The 19,893-nt window shown below is 28.8% G+C and overlaps 1 protein-coding gene and 1 non-coding gene across 2 annotated transcripts in view; both read left to right on the top strand.

The window, feature by feature from the left end:
* The window catches only part of LOC113384821 (protein borderless-like), a gene marked incomplete at its 5' end in the record, with an annotated part of 32,702 nt that extends 17,663 nt beyond the window's left edge, over positions 1–15,039 (top strand). The window contains 4 exon segments of the mRNA XM_026622583.1: positions 8,929–9,157; positions 11,063–11,269; positions 13,660–13,890; positions 14,085–15,039. Coding sequence (XP_026478368.1) covers positions 8,929–9,157; positions 11,063–11,269; positions 13,660–13,890; positions 14,085–14,338 — 921 coding nt within the window. The 3' untranslated portion in view covers positions 14,339–15,039.
* Positions 13,397–13,515, top strand: LOC113387165. The gene has a single exon (XR_003368118.1). It is a non-coding gene; the product is annotated as a 5S ribosomal RNA (ribosomal RNA).
* Positions 15,040–19,893: the final 4,854 nt, after the last annotated feature.

The raw sequence follows: 19,893 nt of genomic DNA, 5'->3' as shown, positions 1-19,893 counted from the left end.
ATCATTCTTTAGTTCTTTATATTTTGCATTTCACCTGCAATATTTTGATTGTTAATTTTCAATTGGAAATACTTGAAGAGATTTTTAGGGGGAGGGGAAGGGTTTGATAAAAAATCAGAAAATATTACATGGGGGAGGGAGGAGTATAGTAAGATATCAAGTGTATTCATTTTTTAACTGATTTTTTAAAAAGAATTCAAACATTTTCAAAAAAATTCAAAAATTTTAGTTTTTTCACGTAACTAAAAATACACGTGATGTTTGGATGGGGGAGGGGGTATAATTTTGAATATCACCATGTATCACCAAGACGGGTGGTCCAAAAATCCTCAAAAAGTCGTTCACGTGATTAATGGACGCCCCCTAATACATTGTTCTGAAAAGTCTAATATTTTGTATTTAGGATATTATTAATTATGTTTCTTATTTATAATTAATAATAGTTTACTATAGATTTTTAGGATATATGTTATTATTTTTTTCAACTTCTACCACCAATATATTTTAATATTCTGCTATTTATAGTCGCTTCTGCTACATATATTATTTTGCTGATTCAAGATTTTGCTATATTTTGATGTTTTATAATATGATATTCATATGATATTTACATATTCGGTCTCGTAATATTTCAATCTACTACATATTCTATTGTAGGTTATCCAATATTATATTGTAGACTGAAATTTGGATATTTAGACATTTTGTTTTGAAGCGTTTCCAGAAATTCAATATTTTAGTGCTATAGTTTTTTTTTATATTTGTTTATTCGATATGCGCGTATATGTTATGATACGACTTTAAGATGATTTTATGTTTAATTATATTGACTTTTGCCTCTTGACTGCTTGATTCCCGACATCTAAATATTTCTTCATTTGGAAATTGCTACAATTGGCTTTCGGCATACGGACATTCAAATATTTAATCATTTGATATTTCAATTATGCTATTTGGAGTTTACCTCTTTCTCACTTTTTTAACAGTTTTGCCCTCGAGGTGGCTACTTCTAATAAATTGTAGTGTTAATTATTTCATAGTGAGGATCTATACAAATTCAATTATGTGGAGAAAGTTGTCGAGCACTTTCGCATTTGTGACGCTTGTAAACAATGATTGATGAGAATTAGTAAGAAAATGATAAATCACCTTCGGTATTTCGCAATGAAAAGACATTTTCATTTACACTATATAATTCTTTAACCCATCAATCCTTCTTACGGCGCAATCGGTTACCATTGTCAAAAATAATTCGAAAAATATTAATGAAAAAAAGTATAAAATAAAAAAAATGTTTTAAAACCGAAAGTCTCAACTTATTAAAATGAAATATCAAAAAATAGGTTAAAAATCCGTTTTTTAATTAATTTTAGACTGAAAATTAGAAAATAAAATTTAATTTATCATTGGAAAATAAAAAAATTTAATATTTTGCATAAACTCATTAACAAGTGAATATATAAAAAATAGACGGCATTTACAGTGTATCTTCAAATCATTTTTTGGTTACTCACGGACCACATATTTCGTTTTTTTTTTGTTATTTTGCAATGAACTTCTATCCAACCGCAAAACTAGTCAACAATTTAAACTAACCACAATGTACATACAATCTCAAAAATTATGTACATCATATTCATTATGAATAGCTTTTGGAAAATTTATGCGAGTACGAAAGAATCAGTTACAGATTCTGTATAGATGGGTGCGTAGATTGATACTAATTGTAGGACCTATTGATATTTTCAAGAACATATATTCTAAATAAATGAATTGATTTTTTTTGCATACTTTTTTTGTCAATCAAAATCAAATACATTTTTTAAGACAATGTGATGTTGGTGTTAATGCATAATAAGAGATTATCTCCTATGAGATATCTCACTTTTATTTTTTAATTTTTGACTTTTATTTAAGGTCGTATGACCATTTTTTTTTCAATCTGCGTGTGTGATATTCAAATTGAATAAATGAATTTTTAATGCATCTTTCTGTCTTGGTATTAAATATATAAATAATGAATAAAAATATTCAAGTGTAATACAAGCTGAAGCTTTTGGATCTATATTCTACCTGTTGACACTTAAAGAAATAACCTTTTCACGCGTCCAGACACATTAACTTTGCATATACTTTTGCATGTACTATTTCCTTTGTTGTTAAAATATTTTATACCCTTGCTTTCGGTGATTCAAACACCAATACATTTCGGTTGAATTGATTTACTGTAACATCTAACTTCTATGTATATCTCTCACCTGTACATTCCATCTTTGCATTGGAAAGATCAGTATGTGTTGTAAACCTGAACCTATACACGAAATCCACCTATAAGATGAGTCTGTGTTGTCTCTTCAGAGATACTGTCGGTTATCAAAATCATACGTGTATCGTGTATCTCATGTGGCCGAGTTGTCTCAGTCTGCGCGGTTGCATTCAGTGTATGCTAAAAACGGCGGAGCCAAGTATCAGGGCACAACGCACGCTCTGGTCCCGAATGCGGGAAGTCATTTCATTGATACAGACAAATGTGAAAAAATGATTAAAGTAGGGATAGAATTAGGTTAAGGAAGGTTTTCTGACCGTGCTCAGAAAATCCAAAGGTATATAATGTTTTGTAATATATCGTGATTTGATAAGAGCTCTCATTTCATGTACTTATTTTATGTACATCATACTTACTTCATAGTTTTTTTATAGAGCTTCATCATAAAACCATAGTCTTATATAATGTTTTGTAACATACCGTGATGTGATGAGAGCTCTTATTACATGTACATCACTCTTATTTCATATCATAAGCTGCAACATGAATTTTATTCATCATTGTTTTATGACTTTTAGCCTTAAAGTGGTCATAGTAATTGCCTTGGATGCATTGGATGTTCTTATTCAGAATTACTATTCCAAATCTCATTAATTTCAAATCTCAAATTCTTATTCAGAATTGCTATTTCAACCCTCTGTGAGTCTACGTAACTTTCGGTTCAAATCCCAAATTTTTCCTTGACTTTGAAACCCATAAGTTTCCTGACCCATAAATCTCAATTCTATAAATAGACAAAAATTATCAATATTTAACACCCGTGCTAAGCTTTTCAATCTTATAATACCAAGAAAGTTGTTTTTGCAGATTTTCTTGTTTTTCATTTGCATATACAGGCTTAGAATTACTTTGATTTTTAGTTATTCTATTTTTTAAATAAAACAAAAATTTGGCCCATAGAGGGTTTATTTACTTGAAATTTTACTAAATTTTAGATTTAGAAAAAAAATAAAAGTAATCATAGTAATTTCCCTGGTGTCACTAAAGTATCTTATTTAGAAATTCTCTGTACTTTAATATAAAATATTAAATTATGCTATGCTCGAATATCATACAAAATTTACGAAAGGATATTAAGAACAACGATATTTGGACTTAAATTGAAATATTAAAAAAATATTTAAAATTTAATAATAAAACAACAGCAGTTAATTTGTTAGTGTTTATTATATGTAGCATTATGAAGATTTTTAAAATATAGAATTCAAACAATAAGAATTACATTAGGATACTCATGATAGACAGCACCATATTGTAAAAGAACCATTTATTCATTATGACACTTTCATTAATATCATATTTCAAAACTCTCTTCATGACAAAATCACTTTCTGAATCAATGCGGTATTTTACTTTTCCTCAGCCTAAGTTTGCTTTCTATATTTTTGATATACTTATTACTTATACTTTAATTAATTTTTTCGAAATCCGCTCAGCGAAGGAATTGTAGATAGATTCTTAATGCTAAAACTTAAATGCCTAGTTCAGTGTGCCAAATTTTTACATACATTTTTTATATATTATATTTAACATTTAACATATTATTAGTGTACAATAAGCTGGAAATTAAGCTAGTCTAATCATGCTAGTTATGTAAAAGTAGAAATCAATTAAGATCCAATATCAATAATCAATTATTTGAAATTGTAGAGTAATAATAGTACGTTGATACATAATGTAAATACGTTTCTCTGTATATAATTAAGGGATTAAATTTTCTGACAATTCATATTACAAGAGTTAAATTTGCTTTCCATATTATTTAACTCGTTTATTATTCAATTTTTGGTGAAGTCAATGGCAGTTCTAGATACCAACTTATTTGCCAAATAAGACCAGGTTAAATATTCACGCACATAACTTTATATATTAAATGTTTAATATAAAAAATTGGTAAATATTAAACGGTGGTAATCACGCTAGTTATGTACAAATAAATTAAGATGTAACAATCAATAAATTCATGAAATAAAATGGTACGGTAATAATAATAAGTTCACTTTAATATTTCTTATTTTCTTCATCAATATATTTTAGCTACTATTAAAACCATAAATAATTTTCCATCATAAGGAAACAAATTGATCTAGTATCAAAATATTTTATAAAAATATCTAATTCTCACTTTATCCGTTGTTATTGCGAGATTCACGCTTATTTTCTTGAAATGTACGTGGTCTCCTTGTATATTAGGGGCGCTGCACGTGCCTGCTACGGCGGCACGCTTCTCTCGTTGGATCGTTACTACTTCGCGGGAAATGCGAAATCACTTTGTTTCTTTGCTCGTTTTATCTAATGCTTTCAAGCAATAGATGAAAACAATAATTGAACTAAATGTAATTGAAGCAGCAATATTTATTTTAAGTAAACGTCCAAGATTTAGTTATACGTAGTTTATTTAGTGGGCTATACTTGTTAATTGCCCGATTTGGGAGAAAAGTATACATGATTGTTAATTTACAAGTAATATAGTTAGAACTTCGATTAACCGGACTATTGTTGTCGATAGGCATCCGGATGATCGAAAATCCGGATAATCCAATGTATGAAGAATAATGATGTGTATTTATCAAAATAACAAATACATACATAGATATCAACGAAAATCAATGTTTAAAAGAAATTAAAATTTCCTTATGTATGCACATATATATTTTCATAATTATATTACATACAAATACTAAAACTGCCCATAAATCGTGCAAAAATTCGAATTGTAGGTATTGTACATACATATAACTCTGTCGCATTTGGAAGTCCGGATGATCGCGAATCCGTATACCTGAGGTCCGGATAATCGAGGTACTACTTAGTTTCAAATCCTAGTCGATCATAAATGATCATGATACTTTTTATGATAAATTATGTAAAGGTAAACCAATTTCTATGCTTAGTATAGTTATAGTGTTTGAGAAGAATCGTATTATACCCAACGTACTTTTTTATTTTGGATAAAAACCTAAACCACTTTTAAGTTGTGGAAATAAGAAAAAACTCAATAACTCGAATCTCGGATATATATAATAAAACTTTTTTTTTGTTATGATTTATTTTTGTTAATCAAGACTTTATTCAATGTCGGAATTGCGCATCTGCTTCTAAAAAAGCGCTGATATTATTTCTCGCAAAAATTGGCCGATTTTAAGGTTTTTCTTGTAGTTCAAATTTCTATATTGAAATTATTAAATTGAAATATATGATACGTATATTTTTTCATAAAATATGCAAAATATGAAGAATTATTAAAATTTTCAGCTAAATGACATAAGTGCCATTTATACAATGATCGGAATTTTGTTAATGTTATTGAAGTAATTCATAACGATCTAGCAATTATTAGAAAAAGAACGCTTAAAATTATTTTAAATAAATTAATATTAGTTAAATAAATGTAAATATTAAATATAATTAGTGGAACACTAATTTCTTACAAAAGTTTCATGTATGTAGAAAAGGTAATTCAAAATTTATAATGCTTTATTTCTCTTAAATGCTTCGCTTCAACCTAAACCAATCGAAGAATGGTTTATTATAATCAGTAGAATCGCGATATTTTCAAACCATACATGTAGTTTGAAAAAAGTAGTATTTATCATTTTAATAAATACAATTTATTAATATTCTATAGAAACGTGTCAAATATTTATTGTTTTTTAGGCTCATATAAAAGATTTAAAAAAAAAAATTAGACAAAGTTGAAATATTAGAGTTGAGATACACATTTTTTTGACATGATAAATAGCGTGCAAAGAAAAGTTCTTGTATATCGGAAAAAGAAAAGTTATAATATTAGTCTGAAAATGATGCGTAAAAATATAGTTTTCTGAAATTATATTTGTATGTGTGATGAGTGCAAAAAACATAACTTGAAGTAATATGAAAACAAAAATCTATGTGAAAGTTCTATTTTATGTTCTAGTATAAAAATGACTCACCAGCAGATAATTCTATTTATATTCTATATATAATAGTTCATCCTATGTCCCTATAAATTTTGCAGATGACAACTTGCATTATACTACTTACGTTAGCCGACAGACGTCGTGAAGAGAGTATATTTTTCATACTTTTATATTCCTGACAGAAGTAATGAATATATAATTTGAAAACTTTAGACATTTATCTGCAGTGTAGTTGCTCCGTTGCCCCAACGAAGCTTAATCTAGGTCAAAGCTCCGACGAGTTCAATGTAGGACGCATAGTGCTGTTGCACTCAATATTTCAACATTATATAGGGCATCTGCATACATAAAATATATTACGCAATAGACTCTCATAGCCAAAAAATAACAAAACCTGGTATTAAATTTACGACCTTTATTTCTAGCTTGCGTTCCATTCATTAAGAAATTTCTCTGACCGAAAGCTAATGTAAGAGACCTCGCTCAAATTAGAAATAAATGTGATACAACTTAAATTATACTTGATATGTGAGGGAATTGCATTAGAATGCACTGAATTAAACTATCTGAAATAACAATAATATAAAATAGATGTAGAATCTCAAATGGAATGTCTTCCGGCTAACTGGTAAATTAACAAAGAAATTGCTGAGCAAAAAAAGTACCACAACCGTACCTAGTATTTCCTAAAAATAAAAAACGATATATATGGGCGAATGTACAAACTCACGAAAGTTATAATATTTGTATGGAAATGTGGTAAATGTATTCTTACTCTAAAAGAATTTTTAATTAAAATTATTGTAAATTTGATTATATAAAACAATATATTTTGTGATACTTGACAATTGCAGACGGTTTATGCCATATAATTGTAATTTTCTCAAAATTAGTCTAGCATTTACCAAATTTAATTTAACCTGAAATTAAATTCACGTTATTTGTTTCGTCTGAACTCTTAATAAAATAAACCATTACCAAAATTAGTATAAATTCAGTAAATTGCGAGTCGAGTTTATTAACCTAAAGTTATTTTTATTAAAATAAAAACAAGTGCTGCGATGACAATAACACGTTGAGATATTTGTCTTGTGGATTATTTTCATTGTTATGTACTGTGAAGATCATATATTTTATATCTTATATCTACAATATAAAATCACAGTTTACCTACTCAATTTAATATCGGTGATGTAGGAGAAATATATAAATATATAAGTAATACTAAATTATAATTGCATAAATTATAGCCTAGCAATATTAAATTGGTCCTCTCAAATAATTAACAATTTACATCTAACTGATGTAAATATTATTATTAATTGTTAATATTATTATTAATATAATAGATTATGAATACTATAAAATGTTTGCCAATAATCCTATCGAGAATATTCTCAAAGTAACAGTTTTTGAAACAATGAAAGTTCATTTTAGCTCAAAACGTAATCGTATTCTTAATTCAATAAATTTGTATCAGATTTTGGTTTGTATAGATTTTTGTTGGGAAATGTTAAGTTTAAAAGACATCAATTCACATGTTTTTAATAATCACTTTTATATCTCATTATATGTAATTTAAAAAAGGCACTAATAGTTGATTTCTTTTATATAACCAATTTTGTATGTTTTACTTTATGTTCCATCATACCCATTTAATTTTTTGTATTGATTTTTAACATTGACCTTGTACATTCCAATATTACGGTTTCATTTGTAGCAACACGTGTATCATAATTGTATGATTATCTAATTGTTTAATCTAAAAGATTAGCATCATGATTTCCGTAAATATAAATTTTCCATGAAACTAGGAATTGATATGATTGAATATGAGTGTCAACTGTTAATACGTACGGTTGCGTAACATGCACCAGTGAAATAATTATAATATGTGATTTAAGTGAGATTTTATTTAATTAAATTAAATTAATTAATTTGTTTGAATTATAAATTCGCGTTTATAAAATGAGCAGTATTCGTGGAACATATAATTACATACATATAGCAACCTTCTGCAGAATGAGTTATCTCATATCCAGTTCCCTTTCGTTTTTTGGATCGTGCTCCGTAGAGTTTTTTTTCGTCACTTTTTCCTAAAAATCTTCATTTTATGTCTTATCTGTCCTCTTTACCTTATCCATTTGACCACATATTAAAATTCTCCTGATAGTTTTTGCTGGTCTTTCTCAAAGTCCACGTGTCTGATTTGTACAGAATTTTGCTCCAGGCATAATACTTCATTAGTCTTTTCCGCCAGTCGTGACTTAGTTTGCTCATCAGTAGCTTTCTATTTGTCGTGGACGTCGCCTTGGCGCTGGCCATCCTCGTCCTGATCTTTCTCGTGCAGTATCCATCTTTCCGGTCAGAATGCTTCCCAAGTACTTGAAGTCCATCTATCCGTTCAGAGTGCTTCCCAAGTACTTGAAGTCCATCATCTATCCGGTCAGAGTGCTTCCCAAGTACTTGAAGTCCATCATCTATCCGGTCAGAATGCTTCCTAAGTACTTAGTCTATCTATCCGGTCAGAATGCTTCCCAAGTACTTGGAGTGATCGACATTTTCCAATTATCGATTGTCTACCGTAATCCTTAGGGGCTCATCTCGTTTTGATATTCCTATCACGTATTAACAATGGCTTTAAATAAAAATTCTCAAAATATTGTAATATTTTGTTCAAAATGTATATATTTATTACAGAAAGATGGATCCGAGTTGCCAAGAGGTAGATATTCTCTTGATGGAGGTAACTTGACCATCGAAAATATCCAAAAGGAGGACCGAGGCATGTATCAATGCAGTGCCAGTAACGACGCAGCCACCGTGACTGCGGATACGGAACTCATGATAGAGACACTGCCTCCACGGGCGCCGTACAATGTCACCGCAAACAGCACGTCGAACTCCATATTCGTCACTTGGGCCGAAGGTAAAACAAGAAATAAAGATTCTATAATAATAATAATCATTGTGAAACTGTATGAAAGAAGGCAGTAATGCTGAATTTTATATTCTGTTATACACTATAATGCAGTTTATCGCATACACCAATACATTTCTGTGCTAACAAACATAAAGTTCTATATATTTGAATAGTTGGTGGTCCACGAGAGTGGAGTATTTCAAATATACTTCATCATAGTTTTTGAAGTTAAACTTCTTTAGGCGCGACTACGGAGTAAAGCTGTACAAATGCAACGGAAATAGAGTTACGCCCGAACAGTTTGTCATTCGCTCTTGATGAAATCATTTGTATACGCGCCGATTGTGATTAGTCGTCGTGTCGTGTGAAAAGAGATTTGTCGTTGTATGCGTACGTATACAACCGTAAGGATACAAGAAGGAAATTGGAATGTCATCAGTTTTGAGGTTACATCGTAGTACTAATCTTGATTTAATAAAAAAAATCCTGAACTAGAAGAATATTTCCACTGTCCCCCGTAAATAATTATAATGAAAATAATAAAACAAATAAAACATTTGTGCCGTGTGCAAAACGTAAGTTTATTGAAATAATTTTTATATTATTACTTGTTTCTATAAATCTTTGAAGTTGGCTGCTCAAAGAATGAGATTATATTGCCAGCGTTTTTTTTTTCAATATAAAAATAAAATAGAACATGAAGATTTTTTCACTCTGAGTTTTTGTAAAACGTGAAATGACTTCAGAGCCAGAGCAGATTTTTTGCTGCCATTTAACGACACATGTAAATACATTATTTAGTGAAAAACTGATCATATCCTAACACTGCCCAAATTTGTTGGATGGTCCACTCTGGTTACTCTAATTGAAATATTTTTTTTATACATATTACTAGCATTCAGCCTTATGGCCAATAAGCATATAAAACTGTAAAATTCATTTCATATATGTTTCTAGAGCATAAAGTATAGTTTTGATATTGTTTAATTAAATCAGTCAGAAAATTTGGGAATGTTTATGAAAAATATAATGTTTCATTCAATAAAATTGTATATCTCAAATTTTTATATGTTAACCTCATCTCAAAAAATAAAAATACTTACAATATGTCATATAAGCAATTAATTATTAACTATGTATTGTGCACTTCCCATGCATCTAATATATATTTATTAATTAATTGTTAAAATTGCGCATATCTGACATTCGACATTTATATATGAAACATGATATGATTTAGTACCACCTTTGGTATCATTATTGATCCTGACATTACAGTGTTTTGAAGTCTTAATAACATATCTGACATTTTCCCGTTAGAAAAATAATTAGGTTTATACATTAAAACCGAACATATTTCATAAAAAATGTAATGGCTCATAAAATATGGTTTTTCTATATCATATTATATGCTTGTAATAAATGTTACTTGTTCTATACACATAATATGCACTATACGTGCTAAAGGGCAATATCATAAAAGGCTAATTCTTTAAGAAGTTTAACTGAAGTAGCATTGAATTTTTTGTTGTCTAAGTTTCAGATACTGAGAGAAAATTTATTCATAAGTTGAATACTTAACTATCGATCATATTGAAAGAGCTAGTTTATATGTCTGCGCCTGAATAAGTTTGTGCCTGATGTTATAATTGGGAAAATTATTAACAATATTTCAAAATATCAATAATTTTTGTTGAAATATTACTAGCAATAACATTTATTGAAATTTATAAAATACTAAATTCATTTTCTCAATATGATCTAACAAAATTAGCTTCAACATTCAGAATTAATTCAACTTTATAATTTATCATAGTTATTCAAGTATTTTGAAAATGAATCTTTCTAATTTTATTTTAATACATTTTATATTTGGTTATATTTTCAAGTATTAAGATTAAATTTCATTAGGTTATAGAAGGCCCAGATTGGTATACAAAGTATGGTACCGAGCGGTCGACGTGAGCGAGTGGCGAACAATGAGGGTTTCCAATAGTTTGGACACCGAAGCCAACATAACGAACCTGATGCCTTCCCAGGAGTACGAGATCATGATCATGAGCGAGGACGCCAACGGCGACGGAATGTTCAGCAAAGCGATCAAAGTTTATACGAAACGTAAGTTTGCCAATATTGTTCCTCGAGAAATTAATTTGGAGCATTACCAACCAGATGTTGGCGGAAAAAGTAATGATAGAGCCGTAGTTTATCCTTTGTTATGTTGTAATTGTAGCCATTTTTTGGCCACATTTATCAGTACAGGCAACCCTCGGTTAACGCGGTAAGTGCGTCCAGTGCAGTATGGGCACCGTGCTATAAAAAACTCTTATTCCACATACAATTCAGGCTAATTCGTAGTGCGTTCTATGGAATCTTATATAGTGCAGTATGGAAACCGCGCCATGAAAGACTCAGAGTTAGTACAAATCGCACCATTTTTAGCGTGCTAAATGGAGATCAAGAAATACCACTTGAAGTAGGAGTAACACGGATGAAATGACATGTATGACATTGACACCTTATTCAAAAATTCGCGCATCGCAGCAGTGAGCTCAAACGTGTTCTTAGGCAGCTATTATATGATCAGGCATGTCTACAAGATAAAAGTCGATAAGAAAACTTACATTAATACCTTTTTGATATCAAGTTTCTATAATCACTCATAGGTTGCGCAAGGAACTTATGAATTGTTGAACAAAAACCGTGTAATAGGAAGTCCGTGTAGTCAGAGGAGGGATGTCGGATTTTTAGCTCCACGTAGTATGGGAACCGTGCACCCAAAGTGCCGTGTTAACCTAGGGTTTACTGTACTTGCTTATTTCCGGAATAGACAAACAAAAATTTGGTTTAAATAAACTTTTAACTAAATCGTAATATAGTTACCTTCTAAATGTATACATTCCAAAAAATTATTATGTATCAAAAAAGGGCTCGCTCGTTGGTAAGTAAGTAGAGTAGCCTCGGATTGATTCCACTGCGAGCAGTCTGTTGTCAAGCAGTCAGACAACAGTTTTTACTTGGAAATGTAAATACCAATATGTTTCCAAATGAAAATATCCCTGATACGGCATTTCTTCATCAATATATATTCGCCCTATAACAGAAATTGTGATAAGAATTCATCACACAAAGATATAACAACTGTTGGAGTTTTGGAACCAACTAGAATTAAGTATAGTATTGAGTCAAATTAGCATAACTGATAACACGACCCTTAAGTTGAGATTGCTGTTCAAAATAATAATAAAATAATGTATCAAAAACATTTTCTGTGTACGGTAATTTTAATTCAAGCTTTAAGCACATATTTCTAATTATGTGCACAGTTCTGGATTTTACCAAAACAACAGTTTTGCATATTTCTTGTTTAAGGGCGTCCATTAATCACGTGAGATTTTTAGGGGGAGGGGCGGATTGACAAAAATCACGGAATATCATGTGGGGGAGGGAGGGGTATAGTAAGATATCACGTGTATTTATTTTTTAACTAATTTTATAAAAAAGTTCAAACCTTAAAAAAAATCAAAAATTTTACAGTTTTTTCACGTAACTAAAATACACGTGATATTGTTGAGGGAGGGGGGGGGCATGATTTTGAATATCACCATGTATCACCAAGGGGAAGGGATGGTAAAAAATGTTAAGAACCTGCTCACGTGATTAATGGACGCTTTTTGTTACATCTTATAAAAATATTTATGGTTTTATACAAATATATATGACGTAATTTTATTATATTAATGTTTCCATTCATTGCATTTTACATACAGTAATTAATTAATTTCGAGAAACTCGCTTATTTAATTGTAAACATTTGATAGCGTATATAAATAATTTACGAGGAATCATGCTGAAGTATAAAATATTTAGAGTTCATATGATAATTGAAATGTTTGTCCATGCAAATTGGTTTTAAAACATACAACTATATAAATGCAGTTTTTTATTATTGTTATCAATTCAAATGCTATTATTGATTTGTACATGTATCAATAAGAAAATTTACTTGTTGGTTTTACACAATAGCTATTAGCTACGATACAAAACTGGTATCAATTTGAGGCAAAATAAAAGAAAAACATTATGAAAAAATCAGCACTTGATTTTTTTCATACAATGCGCACAGACCAAATCGTGAACAAAGAAGTGAATTATGAAAATTATATAATAAATAATATTAATAAATTTATTTAACAAAAATCATTTTGGAATAAGAATAAAAGCATGGTTCAAAGTTATATCGTCGTCAACGATCATACCATGTTGAATACACCGGTTCTCGTCCGATCACCGAAGTTAAGCAACATCGGGCGTGGGTAGTACTTAGATGGGAGACCGCTTGGGAACACCACGTATCGTTGACTTTTTGCATTTTCATAATTATACACATATCAATTTTTTTAAATAATATTTAAGTGATAACACTTCTAATATAACTTAATTCTTCCCTACCTTAAAAATTGTGCAATCATCACATTTTATTCTATTGTATCTTTTATTCCTTTTAGCATCTCAATTATATACGGGACCATCAGAGTTTCGGGCACCTTTGGACGCCTTTCTCCAAATCAGTGCACCGACATTTGTACAAGTGGTGCCTGTTAAAGATGGTCATTTAGTGACATGGAGAGCACCAGAACATGGAGCTGAATCTTTGAGAAGATATATTGTCCGCTGGACCCGCAGCGAATACGAATTTAAATGCGGCTCTGCCGAGACTCAAGATACACAATATCTAGGTGAGAACTGATATGTGTAATTTTGCCTTGAGCAGACTTAAATATTAATGATTGAATAGTATTTATATTTTTTATATTTTGGTGTATTATGTTATTGAAATTTTGTTAAATATGAAAATTTGAGTTGGATTTTACAACCTAACTTAGATTATAGTTTTATTTTCTATCAATTGATTTTGTGACCAATTTTTCAGTGACCGATCTCGAAGAAGATGAATTATACACTTTCCAAGTATTAGCAATGTCCACGACAGACTACCAAGCAGCCAGTCATAAAGTGGAAGTTCGTGTACCTCCTTACACCAGAATAAGAGCAGTTACAATAGGCGTTGCTGCTGCCCTTCTGGTATGTGCAGTGTCCATAGCCGTTCTAATATACGCCCGAAGGAAATGCATCAGGCCAGATGATCCTTCTGAAGAGGAGAAGCAACCAGAAACCAAAGCTTAATATAAATAATAAAGTTAAGTTATAATTTTAATTATTTTTGGGTTAGAGCAAGCATGCAATTATGGATTTACTGGTCTGCCATGTCTTGGATCAAACTCTTATATGGAATACTCTTATTTTATTTTTGTTTGTTTTTATTTTTACTTGATTTTTATTGATTTTATTGTGATGTTTTGTGTAACTGGTAAAATAAATAAGGATGCTCAAATCGTACTATGTATTATATCCAGAGGCCGGAATATAATTATTGTAGAAAAATTTTAGTTGTTATGAACAATTTTGACATGGGTCTCGGATGGCATCATAAAGTTTTGATTACGGCTTGCTTATGAATGGATATTGATTTTCAACTTGGATGAACTTTATCTAATACATTTCTATGTTGTTTTTGCTAAAAATAACTCTTTTAGAGTTAACTGCTTAAACGATTTATGGAGGATTTAAGCAAAAGCCCTTGATATATTGTTACATTCGCCCTTAATTTAGCGAGATTGCATGGACCTGACCGCACATTGATTTATCGACGGTTTTACTTCATTTTTTATGTAGCTTTGTGTAATTTAAGTATAATATAAGTAGTATCTCACAGTTGAGAATAGATTAAATATTATTTTTGATATACCATTATATGATGTCCAGCAGTCCCCTTAAAAAACAAAATACTCGTACATGATATCAAAATACGAAAAGATCTGATACAATCTGCAAGATATATCATTTGTATGAATCAACAGCTTCCTTCTTTTTGATGTTTGTTCTTTTAGAAGATATTGTACTTTCAAAACTTCAAACAAATTGGGTTTTCTTAACAAGTATTATCAATATTATTCATTAAATTTTTATTCGAGCGTAACTCTATGCAATTGTTCTTCAATAGATAGATGCTCTAGTTTTCAAAATAGCTTACAGGTATTATATTTGAATATTTTATATAGGTAGGCATTATATTATCGAGTACGATTTGAGCAATCCTACTTACTCAAATATATTATTGGATGCATGATGTTCACAAATTAGGATCTATCCAAGGCTTTCTTTATATCCCTTCCACTTTTTAACAATATATCTTTGTGATATTTTTGATGGTTTATTTAGAAGACATTTTTTGCAAAATTAACATTTTTGATCTGAAATTCCGCATATTGTATTATTATACTATATGAGTGAGTCGATAAAACTTGTTTTAAAAGTAAATTTATTGTGCTCTCAATAAATATATTAATCGTCTTAAATGCGAAATATTATTTTTCTATATTGATTCTCATTATCATTATAACACTTTTATAAATTAAAATTAAGTAGAATTAATATTAATATTAATATTTTATGTTGTCCGTAGTTATATAAAAATTTTAACCCACAATCAAATCATTGACGGAGCAAAATAAATTTTAGCAAAAACATTGACTTGTTTTATATATTGAAATAGATTTTTGCACGTGTTTATACGATTATTTTATTATAGTTAATCTAAATCGTTCGAATTAGAATTATTAGTCATGCTTTACTTATATAATTTTTTAACGGTATGTGTGAGAACGTTTCTAAAGATTGTATAATTTTAAAATGTGTCAAGGATATTTTAAGTTGTAAGTTATTTTGAATTTTAGTTTTACTTATTATATTTACTAAAATAATATATTTTTTGATATACGTAAATGCCTTATATAATTGATAAAACATTAAGTATTGTATAATGTAATAATATATTATATAATATACGTTACATAAGAAACGTATTGATATTTGTTTCATATTATATACTATTATCATATTTAAATTGATCACGGAAAAAATGCAATTCATATGTGATAAGAATGAGTAATTCCAAATCAATTAATAATTCTAATGAAGCTAATTGCGACCATCAAGTCACAAGACAAATATCAATTTGCTTTACAATAATTATTAAATTAAAAAGAATTTCCTGAATAATTAAAATGTTTGTGTTACTTAAACTCTTGATCTAGTAATAATTCTTTTGGAATTTCAGTTAATATTTGATGCATTATAAAATGAAGTTTTTTTTTACTATCCATAACTACATGTTGATATGATACATAAATTATAATGAATATTAACATCACAATAGACAATTGCGTTGATTTCTTTTTATTTTTTTAGTTAATTACATAAATAAAATAATTTGTTTTTCTTTCAGTTTATTTTCATATACTTGCAATAATATTTACATCTCTTTAATAAGGCTATTAAAATCCAGTAAATAATTATTTTAATACGTTTACTTGTTCATAGTTGTAATAAAGACGCTTTTTATTAATAATTACGTTTTGACCTATATATAAATACAAGTATATGTAAGTATAAAGCATACATTGAAAAAATTAGCAAAATCTTTATTTTAAATACGTTTTTACATATAATTTTTTGCCATCATCAGTGAATTTGAAGAAATAGGAAAATAAGCATATTGATGAAATACTAATACTAATAATCATAAAGATGGTCTTACTTGTTTAGTATTAATATTTTTTAATATATGTTTTGATTGAACACAACATTCGTACTAAATAATGAAGATAAAATATATATTTTACCAATTTCTGGGTCTCCATTCTACAGTAAAATAATCCGTAGTTATAGCAATGTTACGCCATTTGCTTCATACAAAATGATACTAAAAACTGTCTAAAAACACATAAACCCTACTCATGTATGTGTTATCAATAACAGATCAGAAAGATGCAATTATCATAACATTTTTTATGTTTGTCCGTTTTTAGGTCAGGGTTTATATCTAAAACGCCTGACTGCAAGCGTTGTACGCATAAAACCTAACTTCACACATATGTTATCAATGACATGTCAGAAAAATGCAGTTATTATAACATTGTTTTTTTATATTTTTCCCTCTTTTAGGTTAGGTATTAAATCTGAAATGCCTGACTCCACAGTAAATACATATCATTTTGACAGTTTTTACTACCAACTTATATGAAGATTGAACCGTAACAATGCGTTGGACAACTGGTTCCATAATTTTTTTGGCTCGAAGAATTTACGCCTTGATATAACAGCTGCATAATCAGGTTACAATTAATGATTAAATGTTTTGCCGGAAAGAAAAATTACGTTCTTAAGTAAATTCAGTATTTATTCAATTATTTTGTAAAAATATCACCTTTACTGGATTTTATTGGCAATAATTCAGTAGCAATTGGCAAGCCGTAGAAACGTAACTGCGTCGTCATTGAATTTCTAACTAGAATAATATGGACTTTCACTATATATGCAATTTGCACGCCGTCATGAACATGAAATGATTCATAGCACATTTATGCTGAAATTGAATTAAATTAAATTGGTTATCTTGGAAATTGGAACTCGGATGAATAGCAATCGTGACGCATATGTTTTTAAATTATTATATTTGATACTTTTGCACGAGTTAGGAGTAATTTTTGAATCAAAAGGGAATAAAATCCAATTTTCAAAATGAAATTATTTAAAGCAATTAAATTTTTTGAGTTTTAAAATATTTAAACGATTTTTTCGCATACTATTTTGAAGGTTTCAAATCTTAGACATAAGCCTTTCAGGAATAATATTTTCAATTATTTATTTTTATGCGCTCTGTTTCTAAAGCGGCATCCGTATCTGGATTCAAAAATATTTTTAATTACAAAGCGCAATTTCAGTGATTAGATAAAAAATTGAAAACAAATCAAAAACGGAAGTTATATCATTTGATATGAATATTTCTCACGAGTGTCCTTTGCAGGTCGGAAAACATTGACAGGACATGAATAAGCATTTTGCGAACACTAGTGATTAATTCTGTAGGACAATTAAGTCCAATTGCATGATTTGTGGGCACGATCTACAGCAGAGGTGGTCAAGACATATGTGTATATATATATATATATATATATATATATATATACATACTATCGTACCCGGCCACGCTTTGCAGCGGATTTTATTGAAATCCACCGGTTTTAATCTTAGAATCAACATTTCAATACTATTGAGAATAATGTTTTTTTTAACTTACATTAATCAAAAAATAAATGAAATTATTAAATTTAAGTTTTGAAAAAGCACAATAACTAATAACCAAGTGGCATTTATAAATGTGTTATACCCTCTTTGGTGTCATGCCCTATTTTAATGAAAATAAGTATTTGGATGGAATAGGAAAGCTTTCTTGATTCTATTATACAAATGCATGTTTAACTCAATTTCTCAGTTAATATGCTATAACTTCAGTTTTTTTTCAGTTTCTTAAAACAGTTGAAACCTAAAACTTCAAGGGTGCATATTAATAAATTTTGTATCAAGACATCATAAAGACTTTTCTATGTTTCAGCTAAAAATATTCTTTATGAATGGTACTATATTGCATGAGATTTCTGGCTTAAGTTCTCTATTTTTTTCGAATATATTTATTAAGGTTAATTGGTTTAATATATTTTGTGAAATTTGAATAATAATAATTGCAATCAGTTAATATATAAAAAAATTCGTATAATATAAGTCGTCTTATAATCGCCGTATAGAAAATTCCATATTAATATTCCGTATCAAAAATCCGCAATAGGAAAATGTAAATGCAATTATATGAATCATTAATAAATCTTTTGAACTTAATAATCTATTGGAAAATATGTTTACGTAATTACAAACAGAACTAAATATAAATATTATAATTTATTCATATCTAATAGATAAACATATATAATTAAATGTTGTTCAATTAGTTTTACGTAGATTTTATAGATAATAATTAATTTTTTTATACTGCCCAGGGCTTTGAACCATCAAATCTGTTAAATGTAAGTTAATAAAGTTTGGTCCATAATTTTTTAATAGCTTTCCCATCTGATTACGATCAGTATCAGTAGTAAATGATGTTCGGTTTGAAAATAATAAATAAATCGAATAATTCTTATAAATACTGGAAAACATTTTTTTTTTGGAATATTCTAAGTTTGTGTTCAACATTTTCGAAATTTAAAAACATTGATCAAAAATTTTCACTTTTATTCCAAAAATCCTATATTTATCTAATATTCGTTTATAATTCTACAAGTTGTTGCAATTTGTTTCAAGGCACTGCTATATCATCACTGCCTTAAAACACTGATAGAGCAGCAATATTGTAGATTCAGTTTTTTGTTGATTTTTTATACAATAAATTTTACAGATATTTTGAGAACAAAAGAAAAATTTTAGGATTTAAGAATACAAAATTTTCTGACCATTGTCAAAAATCGACCCAATGATTACTAAGAAATCAACTCGTTGACCATCCTTGATCTAGAGTACAAAGTTGACGATTTGCGTGCATTTGAATCATTAGTCACAAGTCAGATGACTAGTTCTTCAATTTGCTAACATGTTACAATTATAGAAGCAATGATAATCAATTTTTGATCATTTAAAAAACTTGATAAACTATCAACTGGGATAATTACGCTTTTAAAAATGATTTGTCAGGTTTAATATAGTTAATCGTGATTAATTACTCATAGCAGAATATTTTAAAATATTTTTTTGCATGATTACACAGTATTTTGCATAATCTTCTTTAT

Source organism: Ctenocephalides felis, unplaced genomic scaffold (genome assembly GCF_003426905.1).
Source record: "Ctenocephalides felis isolate EL2017-DRISC unplaced genomic scaffold, ASM342690v1 CF-g0.4_SCAFFOLD_03571, whole genome shotgun sequence".
Taxonomy (NCBI): Eukaryota; Metazoa; Arthropoda; class Insecta; order Siphonaptera; family Pulicidae; genus Ctenocephalides; species Ctenocephalides felis.
Note: the sequence above shows the minus strand (reverse complement) of the source record. Positions and strands in the feature narration are given on the sequence as shown.